The following is a 24,807-nucleotide window of genomic DNA, read 5'->3' as shown; positions in this document are numbered from 1 at the left end:
TTGATTTATGTTATTAACAGTGGCGTATATCAATTTATTCAAATATAAATAAATAAAAAGTGAGTTTTACCATATGTTTACACTTTTTTCGTCGGTTTTGGGCGTTCTTGTTGAATCCAACTCCGCTCACAGGTAACAGATGAAAAAAACAAGATCCAGACAACAGCTGCACATTCGGCGACTCCTAGCATATGCATATTTCATGCGTTAACGCCAACATTTGAATTGCAGCAGGAGAAGGAGTGGAGTGGTTGGAGTTTAAGGACTCGCAGCCAGCGCAGAATACTTTTGATTTATGGCAATCGTTGCTGGATTCCAACCACCCACTGCCCCACCCACTCAAACATCGTGGCCTTCTGGTCCGCAGCTATCAGCGCCAGTTGAGTTGTCAGTTGGCGCATAAAGAATGCATGTACAATAGCATAAATGTGATAACATCTCCCTCAACTTGCACATATCGGGCTTTCTGGGCGGATGCAAGTTGAAATTCTTTAAGCCGACTCCGCAACTTTTACCATAACCACCTTTACTGCTAAAACTGAACCGTCTTGTTAGACAGAACAGGATTGAAAATCAAAAACAGTTATATATGTTTTTAAATATGTTTTATTTGTAAATCTTTGAAACCGCTTGATTTTATTTATGTTTTCTATACCTTTCAGTAAAATGTTAAGCTAATTACAAACTACATTACATTTTACATTTATTTGTCTGATTTTATTCAATTTAATTTTGCCCTCTAACATCAAGAACATTTTAAGTACAATTTATGTTTTGGGTTAAGATTTTCGTAATGAATAAAATATAAGTTTAAAATAAACTTCAACAGCTTCATTTTCATTTAGCTGGATAAATTAGTTAGTTGTTCACTTGGGTTTCAAAATGTTTTTTATTAAATTTACTTTAGTTGAATTATTTTTAGCTATCTCCTTAAATGTTTCTCACTACGAGCGGAATTTCGAATGTTTTTTACGTTGGACTGCGCCCCGCTACATTTTATTATAATATTTATTTCCTTAAATTTAATCTAGATATTATTTTTCTATGTTTTATCTCTTGGTTGGTGCACAAGTTACATTTTCTCTTCATTATTGGTTTTACTCTTCTGTTTGCTTAACTATTTGGCTTTGAAAAATACTTTGGCGCCACAACGCAGTTAACAATTTCTGTATTTTATGCATTTAGTTTTTATTTTGTAGGATTTGTTTGCCGACCACGTTGAATAGTTAGGTAGATTTAATGAAAATGTTGATGGTATTCAGCAAATGTGATTACAAGAGGGATGCAACTTTTAAGCTACTTCTTTGGTAGGGTTGATTTTTGCGTTTCGTTTTTGTGCACTCGAGAACTTTATTTGTAAGCTTTCTATTTATTTTCAGTTTTTTGTTCACTTATCAGATACATTTTTGTAATTGGTCCTTTGGTTTCAGAACGTTGCTTAAAAGGCACAATTGTTTAAACTAGTTTCATTCTATTAGTTGTGAATTGCTGGTGTTGTTGGGTGCCTCCATGGCCACGCCCATTTAAGCCATTTTAGCCCATTTCTTAGCTGCCTAGTACGGCTTAGCCGCATCCTTGGAACGTTTAAGTTGGACCTTCAGCCGCTTGCTGCCGATTTGAAAGCCATGCATCGCCTGGATAGCGGCGTTGGCCGAGTGGGGATTATCGTAGGACACAAAGCCGAAACACTTCGACAGGTTGGTCTGCTTATCGATGAACACCTTGGCCGAAAGGACATTGCCGAAGGGAAGAAACGTCGACGCGAGATCTGTGTCAATGAACTCCTGAGGTAGGTGATAAATGAAAAGATTGCTGCCATCGGGACCTGGTCGGAGAAAGTCATAAGTATTTAGTATTAATACATATAGATTCAAAGGTATTGCACAAAAGTTAGATGTATGATAATAGCATGGATGAATCCATTAAAAATTTTGAATGAGAAGGTAATCTGGCGTACTTCTAGATTCCTTTATAAAGTAAGTGCTCGTTTATATATTTTTTTTTGTTGTTAAGAGGTCGTTTTTTTTTAAAGTATTTGCAGTACAAATTGAATTTTTATTTTGTAATTGAAGCTTACCCTCGATCTGCTTGCCAGTCACGCCGGCAGCTGCCGCTTGAAGGGCGCTGGTGGTCACAGGTTGAGATGCGGCTCCGTAGGCGGCTCCATTTGTCAGTCCGCTCAGCGAGGATGAATAGGGGTCGGCGGCATTTGGAGGCCCTAAAATATTGGACAATCCAATTTAATTTTATTGACTACAAATATTTACTTTGAACAACTGAAAAGATGTATGTAAACAGATATTTCGTTTTCCCATTGAACAAATTTTCCACAAACAAGCACTTACAAGGAGGGACACATACACATACACAAAAACACATACTCACACACACAGACGTGTATATCTGGGACACAGATATACACGCAGAGAAATATGTATGCAAATATACACGAGTACAATAAACGAATCCAAGTTGACTTAACGCATATGAGATCTCGCTCCTTTATTTATGAATATTTTTAGTGTTCCTTTTCGCACATTGTGCTCAGGCATTTTGTGCTATTTTTTATCCCCTTTTTGTGGCCCTGTTTCTTTCATTATTAAATTTTATATTATTTTTTTTCCTTTTTGTTTGTGTATCACGGAAAAATTGGTTAGCCTTTGTTGTTCGGGCTTCGCCGCGTGGCGCCTGTTTTTTAATTGAGCCTTCCAGCCCATGGAAAAACAACAATTTCGAGGCGCCCCTGCAGTTCGCTTTGTGCATTGCCCAAAATTGTTGTTCTTTTTGCATAATCTACAACAAATTTATTACTTTCCTTTGGTTTTTAATTTTATTTAAGTGTATTTTGTGATGGAATTTATTGCAGGAAACGAGGAGTTTGCATTATTCCCATTTGGTGTGTAGGAGTATAGAAGGAATTTATAAATATATAAAAGTTGCTAATTGAAAAGCTAATTGTAGTTGGCAATGCAAAAAAATGTTCGCAAATTTATTGCAAAATCATGAATCGTTTGTATCTTAACAATTGTTGCTTTGAGTGTATGTATGTAGACTTCTGAATTTTATTTTGACTAGATTTATATTGCATACTTTGTTTTAAAAATTTGAAATCAAGATGTTATATTTCAATTGCAGTATATCCGCATTTCTAATTTTTTTCAAAAAACCTTTGTACGTTGTTTTTTAATATAGGATTTTTGCTACAAGTAAATTTTACGTTTTCCCCTTGGCAAATCTTCCCCTTTCATATTGTTTTCATATTTTCCGTTTTTATTTTTTTTATTGCATTTTTTATGTTTTTGTTTTTCAATGCAATCAAGAATGTATTGTATGAGGCACGATTTATTCATTGTTGTCAGTAACACGGACTTGATTTTTTTTCAGGGTGCGCTGGTTTCCTACCATTTTCCTGTTTTATCAATTTAACTTTGCTTTGTTTGTTAAAAAAAATCATTTTGTTTTATTGACATAGATGGTCAAAACGTAAAAATACAAACATAAATTGTGAAACGTGTATTCCTAACTAGAAATTTTCACAGATATATTTAGTCAAAAATTGTAATCAACTGATCAAAAAAGGATAAGTAAATACATAAATATGGCGGAGTTTGTTTTGGTGTAAACTAACTATAATATATAGCCACTAAAATTCGTAGATAATCACCTGCAATATCAGCTAAAACGAGTTTTGTGTAGAATTAGTACTTCAGTTAAAAATAGGATTGGATATGGCAGGGCGAGGTTGTAGGCTCATGCAGTTGGCAGATGGTTATATTAGTCAGGATAATACCGCATTTAGTTAGTGTGGTTAAGTGCCAGAGGTAATAAATACTCTGTTTTGATTACAATACACAACAAAACAGTAGAACACAAACGAGATGTACAAAACACAGACAAGGACAAGAAAAGAAACAGATCGTCCCAAAAACCAACACATAGATACTAATATATATTTTCACACTTCTTCAGATATCTGAAATGCAAAATTTCGTGTGCCCTTCCTTACTTCAATTTTCTTTGCATCAAAATATAACTTTTACCATTTATTTTAAGTATGTTTTTAATAATTTAAAATAAGTTGTACAGTAGTTAGGTGACCACTTTTTAATACGAAATAAAATGAATCATTTTACTTCTAGAGAAATTATCTAAAATTTAAAAATAATTTCAAAACTAAAACTGTCTTTAAACTTCCTAAATCCCCTGAACAAAATCATATTTTTCTATACGAAAGAAACCCGTTGAAATGATCTACTTACACAGCGCATTGAAGGTCAGCGATTGGCTGCTGCCCCCTGGCTGGGTGGGCGTGGCCGTGTGACCGATTAGCTGCGGCATGTTGTAGGTGGTCGAGATGGGTGGTGGTGGTGGTGCGGCCGCGTAGGTCAGCCGCTGGTTGTGGAGGCCGCTGGTGGCGCTGCTGTTGCCGTTGTTGTGGCCGCTGCTGCTGCTGCTGTGATGGAGGGACAGCTGGTGGTGGGCGGTGGGCGTGGCTAGTAGGGCTACCAGATTCTGCATAGACATGGATGGAGCGGCGAGCAGTCCAGCGCCAGCAGCATGCCCGGCGGAACTTGTGGGTGTGGGTGTGGGTGGTGGTGCGCCGCCAAGTGGGTTAGATGCTGCTGTGGCTGCTGCAGCCGATAGAGATGCTGCTGATGCGCCGCCGATGCCGGGACTGTGCTGGCTGTGGTGGGCACTGTTTTCCGGTGGGTGGTGGAAATTTAGTCCTGATTTTCCATAGTTATTTTTTTGTTTTGTTTTGTACAGTTTGAGTTGGTTGGTTTATGGTTTAAGGTTTTGGTTGAGTTGGTTGATTGAGTTGATTGATTGTTTTGTTTTTTTTTTTTTTTTGTACATGACCACAGAGTCAATCATAGACATACCAAATAATGTTCAACGAATATTTATATATAAAAAACATAGAAGAAAACACACACCCAATTGGATTATTTACATATACATAAAAAAATTAAAAAAAATTAATTTTGATTTAATTTTTTTGGTTTTTTGTTTTTTTTTTTGTGTTTTAATTCATGTAAATACATACAAATCAAAACAAATAAAAATTAAGAAAGTAACGAAACATGAAAATAAACAAAGAGGGGAGGGAGAAACAAAAACAAAATGAAAATGGGAAACATAAAATGGAATATAAACTAAACAATTGAAAATTAAAAGTAAAAACTGAATAGCAATATTAACGCAAATTTTTGAAAAATAGAAGAGTTCCAATAATAAAATATAAATTTAAAAAATTAAAATATGAATTGTAATAGATAAAACCAAAAATAAGAAATCAATTTTGAAAAACAAAGATGCAAAAAATACGTAGGTATCAATAAAAAAGTAATCAAAATTAAACATATAAATGCAAAGACATAAATTCAGATCAATCGAATGCAGTTAGGCATAAACTAAATAAAATTATGTATATTAATTGCATAAAGTAATTAAAACTCTAGGAACGCTAGCGGAAGGAAACAGGAAATGAAAAAGACTCCATTTCCCGTTTCCGGTTTCAGTTATTTTTTATATTGCATACTTGGCGGCGCTGGCAAAAGATTGAAAGCTGTTCTACACAAAACAAGAATCCTAAATACACACACAGAGAGATAGAAAGAGAGAGATAGAGGGTAAGAGAGAGGGGGGGTAGGGGGAGCAGGCAGGTGTGGTATGTGTGCGAAGGATACAGATGAGCACAGACATTCACATGAGGAGCCCGGCATTGTCTAGCATATTTAAGGAATATTTTTCAAATTGCTTCCTCGCTTTGAATGAGCTGCCAGTAGATGGTTTTTTATTCTATGTGTGTGTGTGTGTGTTGGTGCATAGTTTTCCCATTCCTGGGTGCCACGCCCCCTCAGGCAACCCCCAGCTTTTGTGGGCATAATAAAACTTTAAGTGTTCTCACCTGCGGATAACTTCAGGTTCTTGCTGTTGCCACATTGGAATTGCATTTGTTTACCTGCCAGACCTCGGGCTATTGGGGCTATCTTTTTTTTACCATACACTATGTATGTGTATATGGGACGCCCCTTCTTTTCGGCCACCTTTGATGGTGCCTTTTGCCCTTGGGGCCTTTGGCAAAGTCTTATAAAAATTGCAAGTCGGAAAATGGGCAAAGAAAAGCAGGGAAAACGGTAGACGAAGACGTTTTTTTCTTTTCCTTTGTACTTTTTTTTGACTCATCTAAGAAAAGTTTTTAAAACATTAAACTTGGCATTGTTTACTTATCTCTGTCCATAATTAGGTTATAGTTCTATTTGAAAATAGCCACACATTTTTCTTGACTTTTTTTAACCCACATATAATAGGTCTCTACTCGAAAGTCACAATTAAATAATGTTTTGTGCAATCTCCGGATCCACGAAAGTGGTCAAATCAGCAAACGTTTACGGGTCTGCCGCATCCACTTAACGGTTTCATTCGGCACTTAAATATAGAAAAAATAAAGAAGCGAAGGAACGCACAGGACACGTTCCATACATTTGCTGGCCATCACAGTGCGGAGTCGTCGACTACTTGCTGACCCCTTCGACCGACGTCTAGCGCCTGGATCTGGCATTTAAAAACGTCATTTGTTATTCAAGTGGCATACGTCGTCGCTCTAAGTTCCCCTAACTGCCCAGCAGTTGCCCCCACTGTTACGGTTACTGCCGTCCACCGGTGGCCACCGCCTCCTCCTTCTTTTGTCACTTTTCCCCAGTCCGATTCCCTTTCGCATATCCTGTATCTTCGGTGGATGTGCCAGCTATGGGATGGGTTTTGACTTTTCTGGTCTGCCATCTACTATTTAAAATCGATCTATTTCGGAAATAAAGTAAAAAGCTGTACAATATAGGGTCTATTGTAGAAATTCTATTCAAGAAATTTTTCAGAAATAGATTGATTTTGCCTTAAATCAAATTTAAATTGTGAGCCCTCTTGTACATAAAAAAATACTATATTTTTGTTAGAGCATCTCATCCACCTCAAAGTCCCCATTTCAGTGGCAGATTTTTTGCGCTTTGTGCGATTACATCACGCGCCGCTCAACATTTGGTTGTCTGTGATTCCCCTTTTATTTCATTTTTTCCCCCCCGCCGGTGGCTTTTGCTGTTTGTTCAAGCTCTCGAGCTTGATTTGTTATGCGCAAAATGTCCACGTTCCCGTCGAGACTGGCCAGGGGGCGGTGTGGGCGTGGCACGTCGGTCATTCTAATGAAGCGGCGTTGCATATGCAACACGTTTGCCTGGACGCTAGAAATCTGGAAACCCGTCTGGGCCCATCATCCTCATCATCGTGTCATCTCGTCATTGTCGTTGTCCACCTTTTAATCCTATTACAATGTTTTTGTTTTATTCATCAGGCAGCTGAAGAGCTGCGCCGCCTATCCTTTCCTTTCTACTCCCAACATTTCCGGTTTACTTTGTCTTCCGTCCCTGTCGGCTGCATTTATGTAAATTTTGTTGCTTAAATTGAAATTAATTATTTGACAGTTGTTGCTGAATTCTCTTCTGCTACACTTCCCCTCCTTTTTTTTTGCCTAGCTTAAATCTTATAAATAAAGTTGGAGGTGAAAAAAACGGAGTGATTTTAGCCGTTTTGTTGTGTCAAAACAAATGACTGGAGCAAACTAAGCTTGGGGATTATGAATGTCGTTCATCTGGTAAACTAAAATTTTTTTACATTCGCTTCATTTCTAGTTTAACTGATTTATAGACAACGTTGGGAAAATATAGTCTTTAAAAAAGTTACGCGCGGTGAACACATCATTAAGTAAGTGAACAAATTATGATTCCTTTTCAATTAATTATAGTATTCTATAAACCTAATGAAGTGGATTTAAGTGACATCTCAAAGCGCTTTAATGATACATAAACTTTTCATATTTGGTGTTGATAGAAACACTATTTGCTTCAAATCAGGTTATTATTTTTATAAGCTTACCACAATGTTATTAGAAAACCACACATATATTGAATAATTACCAGGCCGCTCATTCCAATTTTTCGTAGAAGCCATAAGAACTATTTTTTTATGCCGAAAATGCATAATTTAATTGCCTTTGAAATTGATAAACTTTCAAAGGAATGTGAAAAACAGGATAGTGGAAATGTGCAAATTTAAAATATTTTATTCCGTTGGCTTGCAATAAAAAACACATATAAAGTGCGCGATTGGAAAAATTAGGAATAAACAAAGAGTAGAACACACGCAGTAAACAACGAGCAGATGTGTGCAGGAAACGAGGACAGATTGAATGAATAGTTACGGATAGATAGCGAGTTTTGTAGAAAGGAAGATGCAACGCTTTGGATTTATTCTGTGTCTGTGACTAAAACTGATCAATACGATTTCATTTTGACTAGTTTCAAGGGTGGGAGAAAAGTCTCAGGGGGTGTCTAGAAAGGACGATGCCTAACGGAGTAACCTAGGATGAAATCTTTTTCGCCGAATCCACTCACCTGGCAGATAGTGTGCCGGACTCAGTCCGTATCCGTGTAGTTGTTGGTACAGCTGAAGGTGGGCCGCCGCAGCGGGATCTGCCCCCAAATAGGCGGCCGCAGCTGCCGCCCCCTGGTGGGCGGCATTGGTGGCTAGGAGATTGGGCGTCAAGGACGCACTGAGGGCGGTGGTGGAATTCAGGGGAACGAGGGTGGTTGGTGCCGTTGCTGCAGAACCAGCCTGCTGAACCTGAGGCACTGCCGCCAGTGCGGCCGCCATCGACGGATTGGTACGTCCCGCCGAGGGCGGAGCAGCTATTAGAGCCGTTGCGGCATTAATGGTGGGCGTGGCCGCACCTGCTGTCGCACCGCTCGGCGTATTGATGCCACAGAATGCGTGAATCTGCTGCATCTTCTTTTGGTCTTTTTCCTTTTGCGTGTCGGCGAATTTCACAACCAGCGGAGCTGAACAGCCTTCCATGGTCTGACTTTGATGGAGGGCCTAAAAAGTATAGGAAATAATCATAATAATTAACAATCAAATTTTGTGTGTAACTATATTATTTAGAGCTGGCTAAAAGAAATATAGTTTTGATCTTTAATTACTGGTTTTAAGGTTTTTAGTTTGCACACCTGGCGTATACAAAATGTTTATTTATTCTTATTACTTATACGCAACGTTGGCACCAAAAGAGGTGTGTTCTAGTCATTAGATGTTGTTTATTGCTCCAAACATTTGTGACTTTTAAAGCCTACTTCTGTGTTAGTAATACTTTGTATACTTTGTCAGCTAACTCGAAGTTCACCTTGCACATTTAGTACTTTGGATTATATTACTCATCCGCAGTGTTGTCGTTCCTTAAAAATGGTTGTGTAAAGTAAATTCGATAAAGAAAATGTAAATAAAATAAAAAGTTATCTTATTTTATATAATAATTTCATAATCTTAAATTCTTCTTTATTCCATGCTCTTGCAGTCCAAAAAAATCCAGCAACCTCACTCTGTGAAAAACTCTGCTTCAACTGTGCAGCCATGGCGACCTGTTTAAAAACTCGGAAATTTCCCTAATTACTTTGTAGCCAAGAGCAGCAGTGTCGCGATGGCTGGTGAACGGGGTGGGGCAAAACAATGCGCCGGCCATAAAAGTCGCGCCAGAGCCGCAAGAATTATAGCCAATGTAATTAAAGAGCACTTCTGGTGGCTGCCACGATACAGGCGAATGGGATGCAGGATAGGATGCAGGCCAGAGTTGCCACCGTCGCCACAATTGAGCGGAAGTTTCGGCCCGGGTCGCCATGGCCCCGGCTGAGTTTCAATGATAAAGTCTACATAAACCGGAAAATAAGTAAAGTGGCTTGCCAAACCCCTCCCTCGAATGCCCCAAATGCCCGGCAACCCCCTCATCAGACCGCAGCCTAAATGCCTTCGCTAAATGTTTGGCCTGGTTTTCGTGACGCGCCCAGAGTTGCCAGCCTCCCCGATTCTCCGCCCCATTCCCATTCCCGTTCCCGTGCCATTTTGTTTGTTTTCGGGCTTAGCAGAAAGGTGTAAATTAAGTCGCCTAAGCGGACAAATGGCTGTGTGGCCTAAACTATCTGGGGGGTATGATGTTGGGTGGGCATGGCTGGATGGGTGGTTTGTAAAGTGGGTGGTTTGATAGTCGGGTGGACATGCGAAGGCGGCTTAAGTGCGCGTCATTATTCTGATGCTGTAAGCCGACTTGCCGCTGCCATAAGACTTATCAAAACTGTTTTCGACCTCTAAATGCCGCGAATTTGTGGGTGGTGCTTGTATAGAAGTTGTCGTGGTTTTGCATCAAGGACACCTGAGAGAAGTAAATGTTAAAGGATTTTATCAAGACAGTTTCGTGATTTCCCTTTGTTTCCGGTCGATAGAGTAGAGAAAAGAAATCCTGACAAAATATTAAGCGTCGTGTATTTAAGCTTTAAATTTTATGCGTATGGTATAAAAAATGGTGTAACGACGAATGGCATTGTCCACAAAAAAAAAAAAAACGATTAATACGAAAGTTTCTTATTTTTATTACATTATTTTTCATCGTGTTCCAACTTAGCTTCTTGACACTTGAAAACACTTCATTTCTTTAAAATTTTTTACTTGAACCATTCCCAAGTCACCTACTAATCCTCAGTCATTTTTCACAGCGTGGCCTAACATCTCACTTCCCTCTGGGGCAGCAAAAAACGGGTTAAATGACCCGTTGGGCAACAGTGGGCACTGGAGACTCAACCGCATTCCCAAGTTGGCCAGAACTCAGCGTCAACCACTTGACAAATTAGCGAGACGAATGCGAAAAATAAAATCTGCATGCGTTGAAAAATGCTATCATCATTTGGCCACCCACCCGTTTCAGCTCGCATTTTTTGCATTCATTTGGGTTTTTGTAAAGTAAAAGAGACTTAATGGAGGAGCAGAAGCCGAGAACAAATTGTCGGGCTATAAACATGGCACATTAATATTAAATGCACTTTGCCAGCAGCTTCAGCTGAAGCGTCTTTCGCCTGGGTCTTCGTATTTTGATGGGCAAGTTGCACAGCTTTTGCATTGCATTTCATGGGGCTGCATACTTTCAGGCGTCAATAGACTGCAATGACTTTGCAACCCTTGCTTCACTGCGTCGATCCAAATCATTTGGTCCTGGACAGGCTGCTCCCTGGTTCCTTTTCCTGCTTAATATCCTTGGACCACTTGGCCCCAGCTTATTGCTGGCGTGTGCGTGCCTAGCATCCCGTAATTTGACTTCAAATGCATTAAAATCGCTGCCACACATACACACATGTGAAGGTACAGTGATAACTGTGGTAAAAGGAAATGATTTTATTATTCCCTTTTTAGGTATAAACATTTTTATTCCGGTAAGCCAAATAAGAGAACTAATTTAAAATATTTCAGAAACTTCTTAAGTTTTATTATGGGGCTGGCCAGTCTATCATGTTTATTTAATAGGCAAAAGAAAATATCCTTCAGGCATGTTGTAGCCTGCTCATACTGTACTCTCATGTTGGTGTGTGTAGTGGTATATCTGTGTCTCTGCAGTGTGCATGTATGGCTTTATAATGGCAGTCCGCCCACAACAACATTCATCTTGCAAAAGGCGACAAATTATGTGCAATATACACAGGACAGAGACAGCATGCTCGGACTGTCCTGCTCTCGCTCTGCCCGCTCATTTCCTCCCACACCCTGCATGTGTTTGTGTTTGGCTGTCGGAAGTTTGTAATTTTGCCTGTTTCCGGCACAAAACTTGCATTAGTCTCCGCTAGTGCGCTAGTGTGAGTGTGTGTGAGTGTTTGCTTATAAGTGGGCGTGGCAGGAGCGGAATGTGAATGTGGAGGAAGCAGGATGGGGGTTACTTGGTTGCCAGGATTACCGTTGACTTCTTCCGCTGCCAGAGGCGGCGTCTTGCTTGCGTTCCAGCTTCCTGTTTGCAGTTGCATGCGGTTTTTGTTGCTGCTGCCGCCGCCATTGTGGAATGAAGCTGTGCTAGTATGCCTGCACATGTGTGTGTGTGTGTGTGTGTGGTGTCACCGACTCTGTTTTGGTATGTGTGCCGTAAAGAAACGTGTTTTATATGCGCGACTCTTGCCGCCGCTGCAATTAATCATTGCGACAGTTTTTCCCACACTAGCCACAGGACCAAAAGGCAATGCTGCGCTTGAAGAGCTAAAGTGACTTTAAGGTGATCGTTTCGCCATTCGCTCATCATTTCTTTTATCAATCTTCTTTGCTAAGGCTCTGAACTGTATGTCAACCCACTATGAATTGTCAAACGATCTGATACACTGTGTTAAATTGTTAAAGAATATTTGAAATTTGAAATTTAAGACGACTTAAAGCGGATTTTATATTAATTCTCATACATTTTGGAAAATTCTCATTACCAAACACTATTTGAATACCCTTTTTTTTGATGCATTTTGGAAGCTTACCTTTATAGCTCCAATGGCGTTCTGCTTAGTGGCGAATGTGACGAAGGCGCAGCCCTTGCTCTGACCAGCCTGATCCCGGAGCACTGTGCACTCCTCGATGGTTCCGTGGCCCGTGAAGAGCTGCCTCACATCGGCCTCGGTGTACTTTTTGTTCAGCATGCCAACGAAAAGTTTACGTTCTGGAAATACATCAGCGGAAAATGCGAAATGAAAGAATGCTTTTCAGTTAAGGCTTACAGAAAATAAACATAAAATAAATGCAGGTTGAAGTAGAGTGGTGAAATTAGCATAAATAACAATTGTGTTTGGGAGAGTGCGGGTCAAGAGGTCGTCCAACTACAAACAGTTGGCTTAAAGGCTCCAACTTAGTGGGCTGCCAATGTGGCAGGAACTACTATTACGTTCTGCACGGTGCTTCATTCAGAGCCGTAAAAATGTACTACCAACTGAGGCTGTTGACTGATTTACGAACGGACTGACTGACTGACTGAATGACTGAGGAGAGTTGCAAACGTAATGGTCACCATAAAAATGTCATTAAAACCGCGAAATGAGTACATGCTTGTGGGGTTTAACTGCTTTAAGGCTTTTGCGTAGCCCAAAATGACATATGAATGGAAAAACAGAAGTTTTCAAGACAGACTTTGAAAAACAGCAGTTTTCAACACAGACTTTGAAGTTGAAAAGCATGTATTAAAGTGATTTCTATTTATTTCAAATCTCTCCGTAGAGTATTCACTAATAATGGCTACAATTAGAGTCATTATTGCTAAAGGTGTAAAATACTTTATATAATAAGAGCTGATATATCGGCGAATTTTGTCATCACTGACTCGCTTTAATCTACAACAGGTAACCACATGTTTGGTGGATTTTTTATGAACTCTTAGCTGACGCTTAAATTCATTAATGAGTGTTCGTGTGGGCTCCATTTAACGATCGGCCAGCGGTTATTTAACCTAAATTGTGCAACACCCGGCGAATGAGTGATATTTTGGGAAATTTCTTTTGGGGGTCCTTTGTACAAGAGAGTTGCAATTAATCAGCGAACAACTTTGTAAGCAGCTGGGACCAGTAAAGGCTAGGCAACTTTAAACTGCTTCAATAAATCGCCTTCGCCTTTGGTTTTCCCATAGATCTGGGATCTCTCCCCTCATCGAAACGAGAACATTTGTAAGGGAAAAGTTTTTGTGCATGGCAATTGTTATGCTTTATCTTGGTCCCCATGTGAGGCGGGGGTGTTGCAAACTTTTTTGGGAGCGCACATGCAAAAGACTAAAAACGCAATCGCAACAAATCGAATCAATGCAACAAGAACTGGGGAACTGCAGCAATAAGAAAGAGGAACTTTTCATTCTGCAACACTTTCGAGCACACACACTTCTGCGTTCCTCGAACTGCCCTATCTTGGCTTAAAGTTTACCAGAGACAGCATTGTATGTGCACATAAGAATTCCCCTAAAAACAAACTAAGCGTGCGTTCAAACCACTTTTGGATGCCGTAACTCTGGAATAGGGTGGCTCAAAAATGTAGCTTGTCAAGGCAAATAAGTGTGACATAAAGAATTGGTAGGAAAGTAAAGTAACTTAATTGGCAAAATAAGAATTTAGAATATACAAATAAAATAAAAAAGTTTTATGTTAAGCGCGCTTTTTCTGGTAATGATACTTTATTTTAGGGCGAATCGAGTTCAGCCCACTTGGCAACCCCCTGGGTTGTAAAGTATAAATATAGAAAATGGTGTCGCTGCAAGGGAAGTGATTGGAAATTGTTGCTCTCGCCTGGAGTTGGCACCGGAGAAGGTGATGGTGATCCATGGAGACCCCCAGCCAAGGCACTCAGAACGCACTCAAGCAGCCCAAAGGGGGGCGTTGGCAATGGGTCTTATCTGTGGGCGTGGATGAAACTTTTTTCGAAACAGGGTGCAAGGCATTCCTGTGTGCTAAATACATACGAAGTTGTAGTACTTCCTCGCTTTCTCGATTTTGTTTGCCACACCACCACATCCACGTGCGGCATTTGCCCACTTTTTGGTCTCTGTCCGGCACATGTGCAAAATTTATTTGAGGTTAGTTCAGGTGTGACAGAAGAAGTAACATTTTATATATTTATTGTATGGATTTGCCATTTTAAGTTGAAACTTTGCCAGCGAAGATACGAGTGGCACGAAGGAAAAGGGCTATGACAAAAGGAGGTTAAAACTTATTGCAGGCACCTGAGTCTCCCGCATTTTCCTCCCTGTCCTCCCGCCCATCGAGCAGCTTGTTAAGGACCTCTTTTGTATTTGGCATCGCTGATTGGAAAGTTTTATGCGCACGTGATTTTTTCAGCGCTGATAAAAGCTCGTTGGGAAAGTCCAGGACAGCGAAAAATAAAACCCTTAAGAATTTCCTTTTGTTCTGGCAACTAAATTGCCTGAAGTATACACACATATTTGCGGGTATTTAAAAAATTTGTTTAATTTAAATACTACTTTAAAAATGTGTCCAATAGTATGGTAGATATAATTAAACAGCCTTGTTGTTGGTGAAATAAATTCAATTTTAATGCATTTCATCCAGTCAGTTTATAATTTTCATTGGCCCTGTTATTTGCCATCGCAATCTCCGCATTAATTTGGCTTTAGGCAGTTTATCATTTTCACCTTTTTTGGCGGCGGCCAAGAAACCAGAGTGTGGAAACTGCCGCCAAATGGCAGGAATCTCATTCAAGGAAAGTCACTGCCTTCGGCCTCCGCGCTGGCTCACACTTTCGGTGCATCTCTGTGTCATTCCTGTGGGCCATTACAGTTGCAGAAATTGCAATTTCACGACAATTACCACAAATTGGTTTCCTCAACTGGCTGGGCGAACATTTTCGTTTCGTTTCGTTTCGCCAATCCTTCTTCGTGCCTTCCGCTCCACAATTATGCAGCAAAGTTGCACCCACCCCCCCACCAACTCACCCAGGGGATTTTTCAGGATGAGGGGCAATCGGCAGGAAGGTGGAGACTTCCGCCTGTGGCATATGCATTGTAAGTTCATCCTTGGGAGCCAACTCTGCCATATGATGTCGTTAACTGTCTTAAGATTTATATGCACAGTCAAAAGCGGAAACTGCACTTATGTGTGTGGGGTGGTGGGGGGAGGGGTTCAAAATGGGGGGCACAAATCTACTGGGTCCTCATATATTTCACTTCACACTTGAGACATCAACTTTTGTGTCAAGTCGGTTTCTGGCCCCCCCAAAAATTGTTTGGCCCCGGGAAAAGTTTGTCATGTGCATAATTTACTTTTTCCACACACATGAATTGCGTATCTTTTATCTTATTAGAGATTTTCTGTGGAGTCAGCCAAGCATTAGATTGCATTCAATTTGCATCGCAATTAAATTGCTCGCCTCTTGGATCTTGGAAAAAACCATCGACAGCTCTTAATTATTACCCCCCTGGCCCAAGTTCGATTTGTTTGGCATAAACAAATTAATCGCCTTGTGCAAATGTTTACAAGCCAAGCTCCTCGATTCCGAAATCCCTGGCATACTTTTCGGATTCATTCACATACATATGCACTCATGATACGCACTTAAGTGCGTCAAGATAGTGCATAAGTATATTGTGGTTTTTAAGGACACCCTTTAAGAGTTGGCAAAAATATCTTTTCTTGATAAAAGTATAAAAAAAAACTTCTAGCTCCAAAAAAATGAAAAAATTTTGAAGATTTTAAAGTATTCATATATATTGTTTGTTACCTTCCACAAAACGATTTTTCCATAGCTAACTTCCCCGATTTTACTCTCACATGGTGTAAGCCACAAACAAAAGTCAAACGCATTAACCAGAACAATGGCATCCGTGCAAACGAATGAAGCGCATAAAACTTTTACCAATCCGACTGAATGTGTGGGGCTGAAATTCCTCCGGAGGGTTGTCAACCGAGATTTGCATATACATATCGCAAGTATGGATGGAGCAGAATTTGCTACTAATGCGAAGCACATTAAAATAAGGACATGCGGAGTGGCGGGGAAGCGAATGGATAAATGTTAAACACGCCAGCCAGATTTATACAAAACACACATTCAAAATCACACTCGGAAATACGAGATGTGGTATTCGAATTGGAGGAATGCAACATTATTCAGAACATTTTGGCCAGGGGCTCAGGACGAGCTGCAAAGTAATACATATGTAAAAACAGATGTGAACAAGTTGGCTAATGGCTATGACTTTGCTCCACCGCCGCCTCTTCTCCATTCCCGTCCACCAATAAATACCACATGAATGCCATTTAAGCTGGGCATTCTTAAATATTAAATTTGGCAAAAGCTAATGCTGATCAGAGAGATGTTTTACCTTGACCCTAGCTCTTTAAGAAGTTTATGTGCGGCCGTTAAACGTTGAATCTTGAATGGAATCACGAATTAATTAAGGCGCAATATAATGAAGCTTGTCTCAGACTGGATCTAATCACATCTTAAGCTACTTAGGCAACATCCCAGCTCCTCGTCTATCAGGTTTCAATTAAAATTTAGCATAAGACGCGGACAGGCAGCCTTAAGCGCAATAGTGTTGAGGATATGTAGGATGCCTCACTGCCGATCCGCCATCTCTAAAAACAGTTAACGTTTTCAATTATAACATAAACACGCCAGCAACACTGTGCACATACAACAATGCATAATCAAGAGAAAGTCTTTACGCATTACACTTGGCATAAAGTGGGTGATTATGCAATTAATTCGATTTCGTCATGATGTGTGTAAGCTGTTGAAATTTTACAGATAAATAGAATACTACTCTTGATTACTCTTTCAACTTTTGCTATGAGCTAAATTTGGAATTTTCATCGTATTTTCGAATTTTGCAGCAATTTCTTAATTGACAAATGCAAATTGTTTGCCTGCTCTCGAGGAAATTATTGTTTTTTCAACTGTAAGTGGCATGAGTTGCAGCTCGTGCTGTTGTTATTACTGTGTGTGTACTGTACAGATTAAGCGCTGAGCTCACACGAGGCCTGATAAATGAAAATGGCATGCACACATGTGCAACAACGCAGCAGCAACAACGCAGCAGCAGCAGCAACAACGCAGCAGCAGCAGCAACAACAACAGCCGCTGCCGCAATTTTGAAGTGCTGCACGAGTTGGAGGCAACTTTTCACATATTTGTATCTGTTTGTGTTGTTAAGTAGTTTGGGCGTTTTCAACTCGCAGTCTCAGCTGCATAAATATTTATTGCAGAAAATTCATGTGTGCCATGGAAGGCGCAACACATAGCATATAGCATACTTTCCGACGGTCTTCTCATAATTAATTTAAAGCCCCGCCAATCGAGAAAAAATGTTGTAAACTGCTGAAATTATGATGCTCATTCCCGGCCATCAAAATGCACTAAAATGCGAATTACATACTTACAGCCATATATGTACATATGTGTGTTTGTTTGGGGCTGTCCGTTCCAATTGTTCATATATTCCCACATGGGCGAAGTTTATGGCCCGGCCCAAAAGGGGGTTAACTTATTGCGGTGCAGAAATTTTTATGTTTTAATTCAATTAAGCTCCCTGGCGGTTCCAGGAGGAAGGATCCCAGACGGGATGTTCACCGAGGGGGGTGGGGAAAACCTCTGTGGGCGACGCATTTAATGCGCACAAATTTTCGACATTTCTTTCCCGCCCTGCGCAGCATATTTGCATAATTTTGCAATAATTGACAAGCGGAAAATGTTGATGCGGAAACGGAAATTAAAATGGAATTTTCAACTAAGCTTTTTTCGTTCACGAGACAGAGTTTCGCCACCCGGTGACGTTTCGTAAGGAATAATTATGTGCATGTAATTAAGTTGTAGCAAGAAAAGAGGACTTGCAGGTGAAAAGAGTTGCAATGATGATATTATTGTAGAGCGTAAGTTTCTTCTCATAACAGGCTTATTTAAAAGGAAATCGTGTCCTTTCTTTTCTATGTCAATATAATGAATGCCTTTATATTGCCTATATATTTACAACGGTAAGGAAACTAGTATATTTTCCAGCTCAAACACTTTCCACAGTACAGCCAATTCAACACTTCACCACTTTTCCTGGCCACAAAATACAATTAACCGTCAGAAAAGCTAATGCCATTGGTTGAGCCAACCGCTGCGACAAATGAGCGAAATCATTATAATCATCCTACCCCGGCACGAGTCCCAATCCCTGTGGATGCCCACTCCGTTGACCACGATCCACTTCCACTCCGTTGACAGGAGCTGCTAGCCTGGGCACGTTTCGATTACGTTGGCAACACTTCCGGCCCGCGAGCGCCGCAATTTCCGCAGCAGCAGCAGCAGCATCGGCAGCAAAAAAAAAAGGGGCAGCCCCCCACCGAAGATGATGTGGCAGGAGGAGGGAGGGGGAGCGGGAGCAGAGTGGAGATGTTGCAATAGGCAAACTGCCAGCAGCCAAAAGGGGATTTCGACAGGAGTCAGGGGGAGCTGCTCATTTTTGCCATTCGCTTGAAGGGTTCATTTGTGTGCTGGGCGAGCAATATCTCTTGTGCTCCATTTCGATGCGCTTCATAAGGAGTATGCCTATTTTTAGAAACAGTATGTGACCGATTTTATTTGGGAATTTAGGCATTGAAATTAATGGATTAAGGCGCCCTTGCTCTCCATTTGTAAAACTTCTACGCACTTTAAGTTTCAAAGGTTAGGTTACAGTTGATGTTATTTATGATTGTGACGTTGTAACTTTTTGTAACTTTTGTTCGAAAGGTCATAGTAGGATATTTAATTATTATAGTGTATTTGCGAGTTTGGCTATCCAGTTTTGTGACTTTTTATAAATATTGTTTCGATGCTGTTTTGCTTCTTTATTTTTGTAGCCATTCGATGACCGCTTCTGGCTGCCTTTGTGCACTTCATTCAATTACCGCTGCCAGTGGCTATTCCTATTCTAATGTTTTCCATCCTATTTTTCCCCGCCCGAGGTTTCCATGGGCCCCGACGATGTACTCAAGTGCTTCACTGGCAACTTGCCCTAAAGATGAGAAATGCCTGGGAAAATGGCGAAAGGGGAGCAGAACAAGGCTGCAAGTGCAATGACGAAGGGGGTGTGGGGTATGCCACCCAGTCCATAAACATATTTTTCCTAATTTTTCCTATTGCTTCTATATTATTTTTTTTTTTTTATATATCAACATTTTACTTAAGTTCTTGGCAAGAGCCAACCACTCGGAGATTGTTGAAATGGAACTACAAAGAAGTTGTAGTCTCAAGTGGAACATGGAAATGACTTAATGAAAAACCACTTGAGCAATATCAATCAGCAAAATGTGCACTATGCGCGTTGGATTTTCCCCCTTTTTGTTGCCCATCTGGCGTCGGCTTACTAATTGACAACATAATCAAGAACTAAAACGTCAGCTAAATGCAGATATAGCATCTTTTGCAAATGCAATTCGGACAGGTTAAAGACAAGAATACCGAGATAGCTGACAATTTAAGCTCATTTGGCTGTAGCTATACGATTAGTTACAATTTCCAATTGGAAAATAAATAATTTTGAGTCTATCTCATTATTTGCCATGTCTGTTTTGGTCCCAGGCAAACTGGTTCTATGACGCACGTGCTCCGTAGACAATAAACGTTTTTGTTTTCGTGCATATTGCTGAAGGGGGAGCGTTCAGACATTCATAAGATACATTTTGACGTCGTATCTTATGTCATTTTATAGCTCATGCCTTGCTGCACATTTAATCTCGTAGATTCCCGACACTCCCCCAACCATTCGGTGCTTCCAGGTGTTTCTGCATATTTGCGGCTGTGAGATGTCACGTCAAAGGTAATTTTGATTGCCAGTCAGCCAGCCAGTCAGCATCTTTCCAACAAGTTGCTCAAATCTTCTACTCGACACTCGTAAAAAATTTCAAGTTCTCCCTGGTTCTTTGAGCTTCTTTTTTTTTTTTGTATTTCTTTATACTTTTTTTAACATGCCTCAAAATGCGCTTTGCATAGTAATCAGTTGGGGATCTTCAGTAAATTTGTGGAATGGCTTTAGGTGATTACTTTCGGGAAAAATGACAGTGAGGGTGTGCTGATTTTATGTTATACTATCAACATGATTCTATACCAGTTTAGTTAAGGCTTTTATAGACTGCAACCCTACAACTTTTTATACAACTTTAAGTTCCGACCTATGATGAAATGCAATGTCATCTTGTTTAATACAACCCATCAAACTTTCGCACACAATTTACGATCAAAGCGATAAATTTAATTGAAAATTCAAACTTTGGTTTGTGACTAGCTCCTGAGCACATTGACCACTAAGTCAAATGGGAATCTGCTTAATCCTCTTCGTGGCATCTTCTTCGCCTTCTGCACATACTCGTATTACCAATTTCTCTGAGCCTGGGCTCATAAGGCATTCCCGGCACATTCTAGACTTCCAGACCAAATTAGCTTAAGATTCCTGGAGCGGAATTCATCTTCCATTTACGTAGGCTGCAGTCAGAAGGATACCAGTGCTGCAGCTGAAGGATAAGAGTCCAGCAGATGTGCTAATGCATAGTTTATGTGTGTATGTAGACATATCAAGATGGTTTCGTGCCCGTTTTTGCTCAGATAAATAGGCAATAAATGCGAATTTGTCGGAAAGTTTGCATATCGGCAGCATTTTCCAACAATCTAAAGTTTGGTGCTCGATTGTTACGAGCTCGCTTTGTTTCGGGCTACATGTAAATATATGCAGATATGCCTCACAGATACGAACGAAACACAGATACGAATGTATCTGTTTGAGTTGCCCCCTTGCCACATCCGAATCAATTGATTACGTATTCCGCATTGTTGTGTATTTGTCGCGACAGAATTTCATTTCGTTCTTATGGGACGTTCAGTCGATCAAGCGACCCATTGAACCCCTCGAGCCCCGCCGTACCCCGCCCTTAGACCCCTTAACCCCTCCTGCGACTCACCCATGTCAATCGCTATTGAACTGTAACGCATTCACCATTTGTTGCTCTCGTGTATTGTCTATGCAAAATTGTGGCTGCTGCTCATTCTGCGGTGTACGTTGAACTCGCTCGTTGTTCAACTTTTCGGTCACTTGTCGCCCGGCACTCGATGTTTGATTTGCCGAATGGATTTGGGGCTACCAAGGGTTTAAGGGACATACATACATGTGCCTGCCCGGGCCAATTGCTAAATGGCTAAGAGTTCGCCGGGAATTAGCTGCCAATAAAGTGAGTAGATCGATCAGTAGAGAAGGTTCGAATGAGAAAATAACAAATCAAACTCATGTTTCGCGCACATTACAATCTTCTCCTTATGTTGAATAGCAATTTTCCTATTGTTTTTTTATCATCACCATCTATATGTTCAGAATATTAACTGGCCCATATTCCGTATGACCATTCAGGTTTCCCATACTTATACCAATTTGCATTTAACTCCGTGAAAGCTTTTTGTAGCTTCAACAACTCAGACATTACCTCAGCGTTTGGGGAATTGCAGCTTGTGACTGTTGACAGGGGTTCCTTCGCTGCTCCTTCTTCTTCTGTCTAGTAGCCCCCAATCCCCAGGAATACCCTACCATGCCCATGTTAACCCATCAATTGTGTTCCGTCTAACTCGGCGCATGACTTGCATATTTATGCAATATATGTTTGCGAAATGAATTGTTGACTTCGACTTTGCGTCCGACTTTGAATGTGACCAAAAGCAGCCAAAGTCAAAGCGTTGATAAATAAGCAGCCAGAGGGGAATTCACGGGCAGACACGGAGAAAATAAAGAAGAACCGATGGAGGGAAAAAAAAACTATAAATATATAAAGTGCATGTATTTCGAAAGCAATTCGATGCAGACGAGCGGGAGATAATAATTGTATGGCAAGATCAAGTAACTTTTCGGGGCGGTGGAACCCAGAAATGGGGGCGTGTGTGTCAAAATGGCTGTCAGTCAAAAGTGAAGTGTAACAGCTGGATGGATGTGTGGATGGATGGGGAGTGTTACATAATGTTGTTGGTTTCAGAACTTGTGGCAAGGCATTATAAATGAATTTTCTCCATTTCCCCCCGCCAACCCTCTCTGCCTCTTTCTCGTTTAACGTGTGCAAATGCGTTAACATAAATGTAACACGTTTCGCTGTGGTAACACAACTGCAACAGCAACTATCCACATGTCACGTAGCTTTTGCATGCCAACGACAGGGCCCAGAACACCAAAGACCCCAAAAATCATGTGACCCAAGGCATCCTAAGGAACTGTCACATCTCAGACACCAGACAGGAAACCAGTGGCAAAAGGAAGAGCTGAAGAATCAGCGGAATCAGACGGCAAAGTCACTTTCCTTGTCAGGCTCTACAAAATATTCTAAATTATATACACATTTCTCTTTAGCAGAGGTTCAAAATATGAATCTAAAACCACTTCAAACTGATTAAAGTCTCACAGTTGCTAGTTGATTAAATTTTTAGCACAGCTGTGCTAATCAACGAGGCACGAATGTGATAGTGAAGTTATTTAATGTGCAAACGAATTCGAATTTCTTGAGATGAAAAGTTGAAAAAATAGCACGTGCATTGTTCTTCTTTTCCACAAACAATACGAAATTACTTTACAAACCCGAATAAAACGCAGTCAAACTAGGAAGATTCATTTATACAGGATTTTCCCCCACCGAAGCTGGGGAGTTCAAAAGTCCCATGACAAAGCTAAAATTTAATTAGCCGCCTAGCAAGTGGCGTTTGCAAATGAAATTACCCAAACACATTTACACACACACACACACATACAAAGGGAACGAAATGCAAGCTCAACATGTACATATCCCCACCCCCCCCCCCTCCAGACACACACACACACATACATATTGGTTTAACATTTAGCCACTTGGCGCGAAAAGGAAATAAAATACACGACAATCCAACAAAAGAGCAGGAAAATAAAAACACGAAAGTTTCATCGAAACATGGAACACTCGCCGCCCCTTTGCCATCGTCATGTTTTCTCCGGAAAATTGCTCTGCTGGCGCCCCCTAGCGGCCAGTCCGCCCACCCGCTTTTGGCTTTGTAATCCTCGCGAGCTTCACAATAAACACGAAAATAAAATTTGCAACGTTTTTGCAGGCGACGCGCTTCCGCTGCCAAAGCGTAGAAATGCAATGAGTTTTAGACAATAGATGCCACAGTGAAAGATCATTAAGAACGACGTGTCGAGTGAAAATTTGTAATTCATTTTAGTTTATAATGAAAAAACACCTTTCAATACAGTTGTTCTAACCTTTGGCAACTTCATAAATTATTTATAGTTTTAAATTGTCTTGTTAAAGCTAAGCTGTCAGATACGAACGATAAAATGTCATCAAGCCATATTTACTTAGCTATAAATCAAATTGGTATAGTATGAATTTATGAAAAATCAATTCAACATATTGAAAATTTGTATTTCTGAGAATTAAATTAGTATAAATAAATGAATTTATGTGACGAGTTCTTCAATATAACAAATTAGGTAATTCTTAAATGTTATATTTCCTCGTATCACCACAAGGGGAGGTCAGTTAAAAGTATAAAGTATTTTTTTTTGCCTATCCGTCTTACGGAGGCTCCACTGTGCTCGGACCGACGAGGCTTAGCTGGACGGTGGTCCGTGCAAGTAACACTAATTACCTGGAACTAAATATGGCGCCGGATTCGGCGGCGGGAGCCAATACGTTGCCGTTATCGCCGGATACAACTGATGGCCATTTGTGGCCATGTTTGTGGACATGGAGGACGGCTGGAGTGGGTGGTTGGGATGGCTTTGGTGGTGCATCGACGGTGGTGGCGAGTGCTGCTGATGATGTGGCGGCGATGAGCTCGCGGAGGAGCTGCCCGAGCTTAGTTTGTTGTAACGGACTATTAGATTACTATTGTTGTTGTTGTTGTTGCCGACGACGGGCGGAGGAGATGCAGCATGGACTTTGCCCGATAGGGGGCGTTGTTCGCTGACTCCGCCATTTCCATTTCCGTTTCCGTTGATATTGCCGCCAATGTTGTTGTTGTTTAAGGAATTGCCGCATTCCATGATATTTGGGTTTTTCATGTTATTTATTGGCCGCTAGATGGCGCCACAGCACGTACAAAAAAATTGGTCAAAGGGCTCAAATATTTTTGTCTAACTGAAATTTTGCTTGGCTTTTTTTATGGGCCTCCTGGGCTAAATTAAAAACGAAAGGCAATATTTTATTTGCAATTTTATTAGCAAGGGCCGCCATTAAAATGCCACAATTATTCACTTGTGCATAATTTGAATTTTATTTGCACACACACACACACACGCGAGCGTTTCACTATTTTTCAGCACGGCGTTTTATGGTCTACCATTTTTGTATAACTAATTAATTTGCCATATTGTCCGGCGAGTGCAGTTGGCCTTTTGCAATAACGCAGTATTTTTTAATGTCGTTCTGTGTTATTTACTTTCAATTT

The 24,807-nt window shown here is 40.5% G+C and overlaps 1 protein-coding gene across 11 annotated transcripts in view; it reads right to left on the bottom strand.

Moving 5' to 3' along the window:
- Positions 1–589: 589 nt before the first annotated feature.
- bru2 (bruno 2) overlaps positions 590–24,807 on the bottom strand; it is a 53,310-nt gene continuing 29,092 nt past the window's right edge. For 3 of the 11 annotated variants that reach the window (NM_001042891.3, NM_001273482.1, NM_001259069.2), the window contains 5 exons: positions 12,378–12,556; positions 8,448–8,928; positions 4,260–4,727; positions 2,078–2,218; positions 590–1,825 (listed from right to left, as the gene is read on the bottom strand). In NM_001042891.3, coding sequence (NP_001036356.1) covers positions 1,554–1,825; positions 2,078–2,218; positions 4,260–4,727; positions 8,448–8,928; positions 12,378–12,556 — 1,541 coding nt within the window. In that variant the 3' untranslated portion in view covers positions 590–1,553. Of the gene's footprint in view, positions 1,826–2,077; positions 2,219–4,259; positions 4,728–5,911; positions 6,190–8,447; positions 8,929–12,377; positions 12,557–24,006; positions 24,536–24,807 lie in introns of all 11 variants that reach the window. The other 8 variants (NM_176025.3, NM_001273481.1, NM_001259072.1 and 5 more) reach the window with 4 other exon arrangements.

Source organism: Drosophila melanogaster, chromosome 2L (assembly GCF_000001215.4).
Source record: "Drosophila melanogaster chromosome 2L".
NCBI lineage: Eukaryota > Metazoa > Arthropoda > Insecta > Diptera > Drosophilidae > Drosophila > Drosophila melanogaster.
The sequence above is the reverse complement of the archived record's forward strand: the minus strand, read 5'-3'. Positions and strand labels throughout refer to the sequence as shown.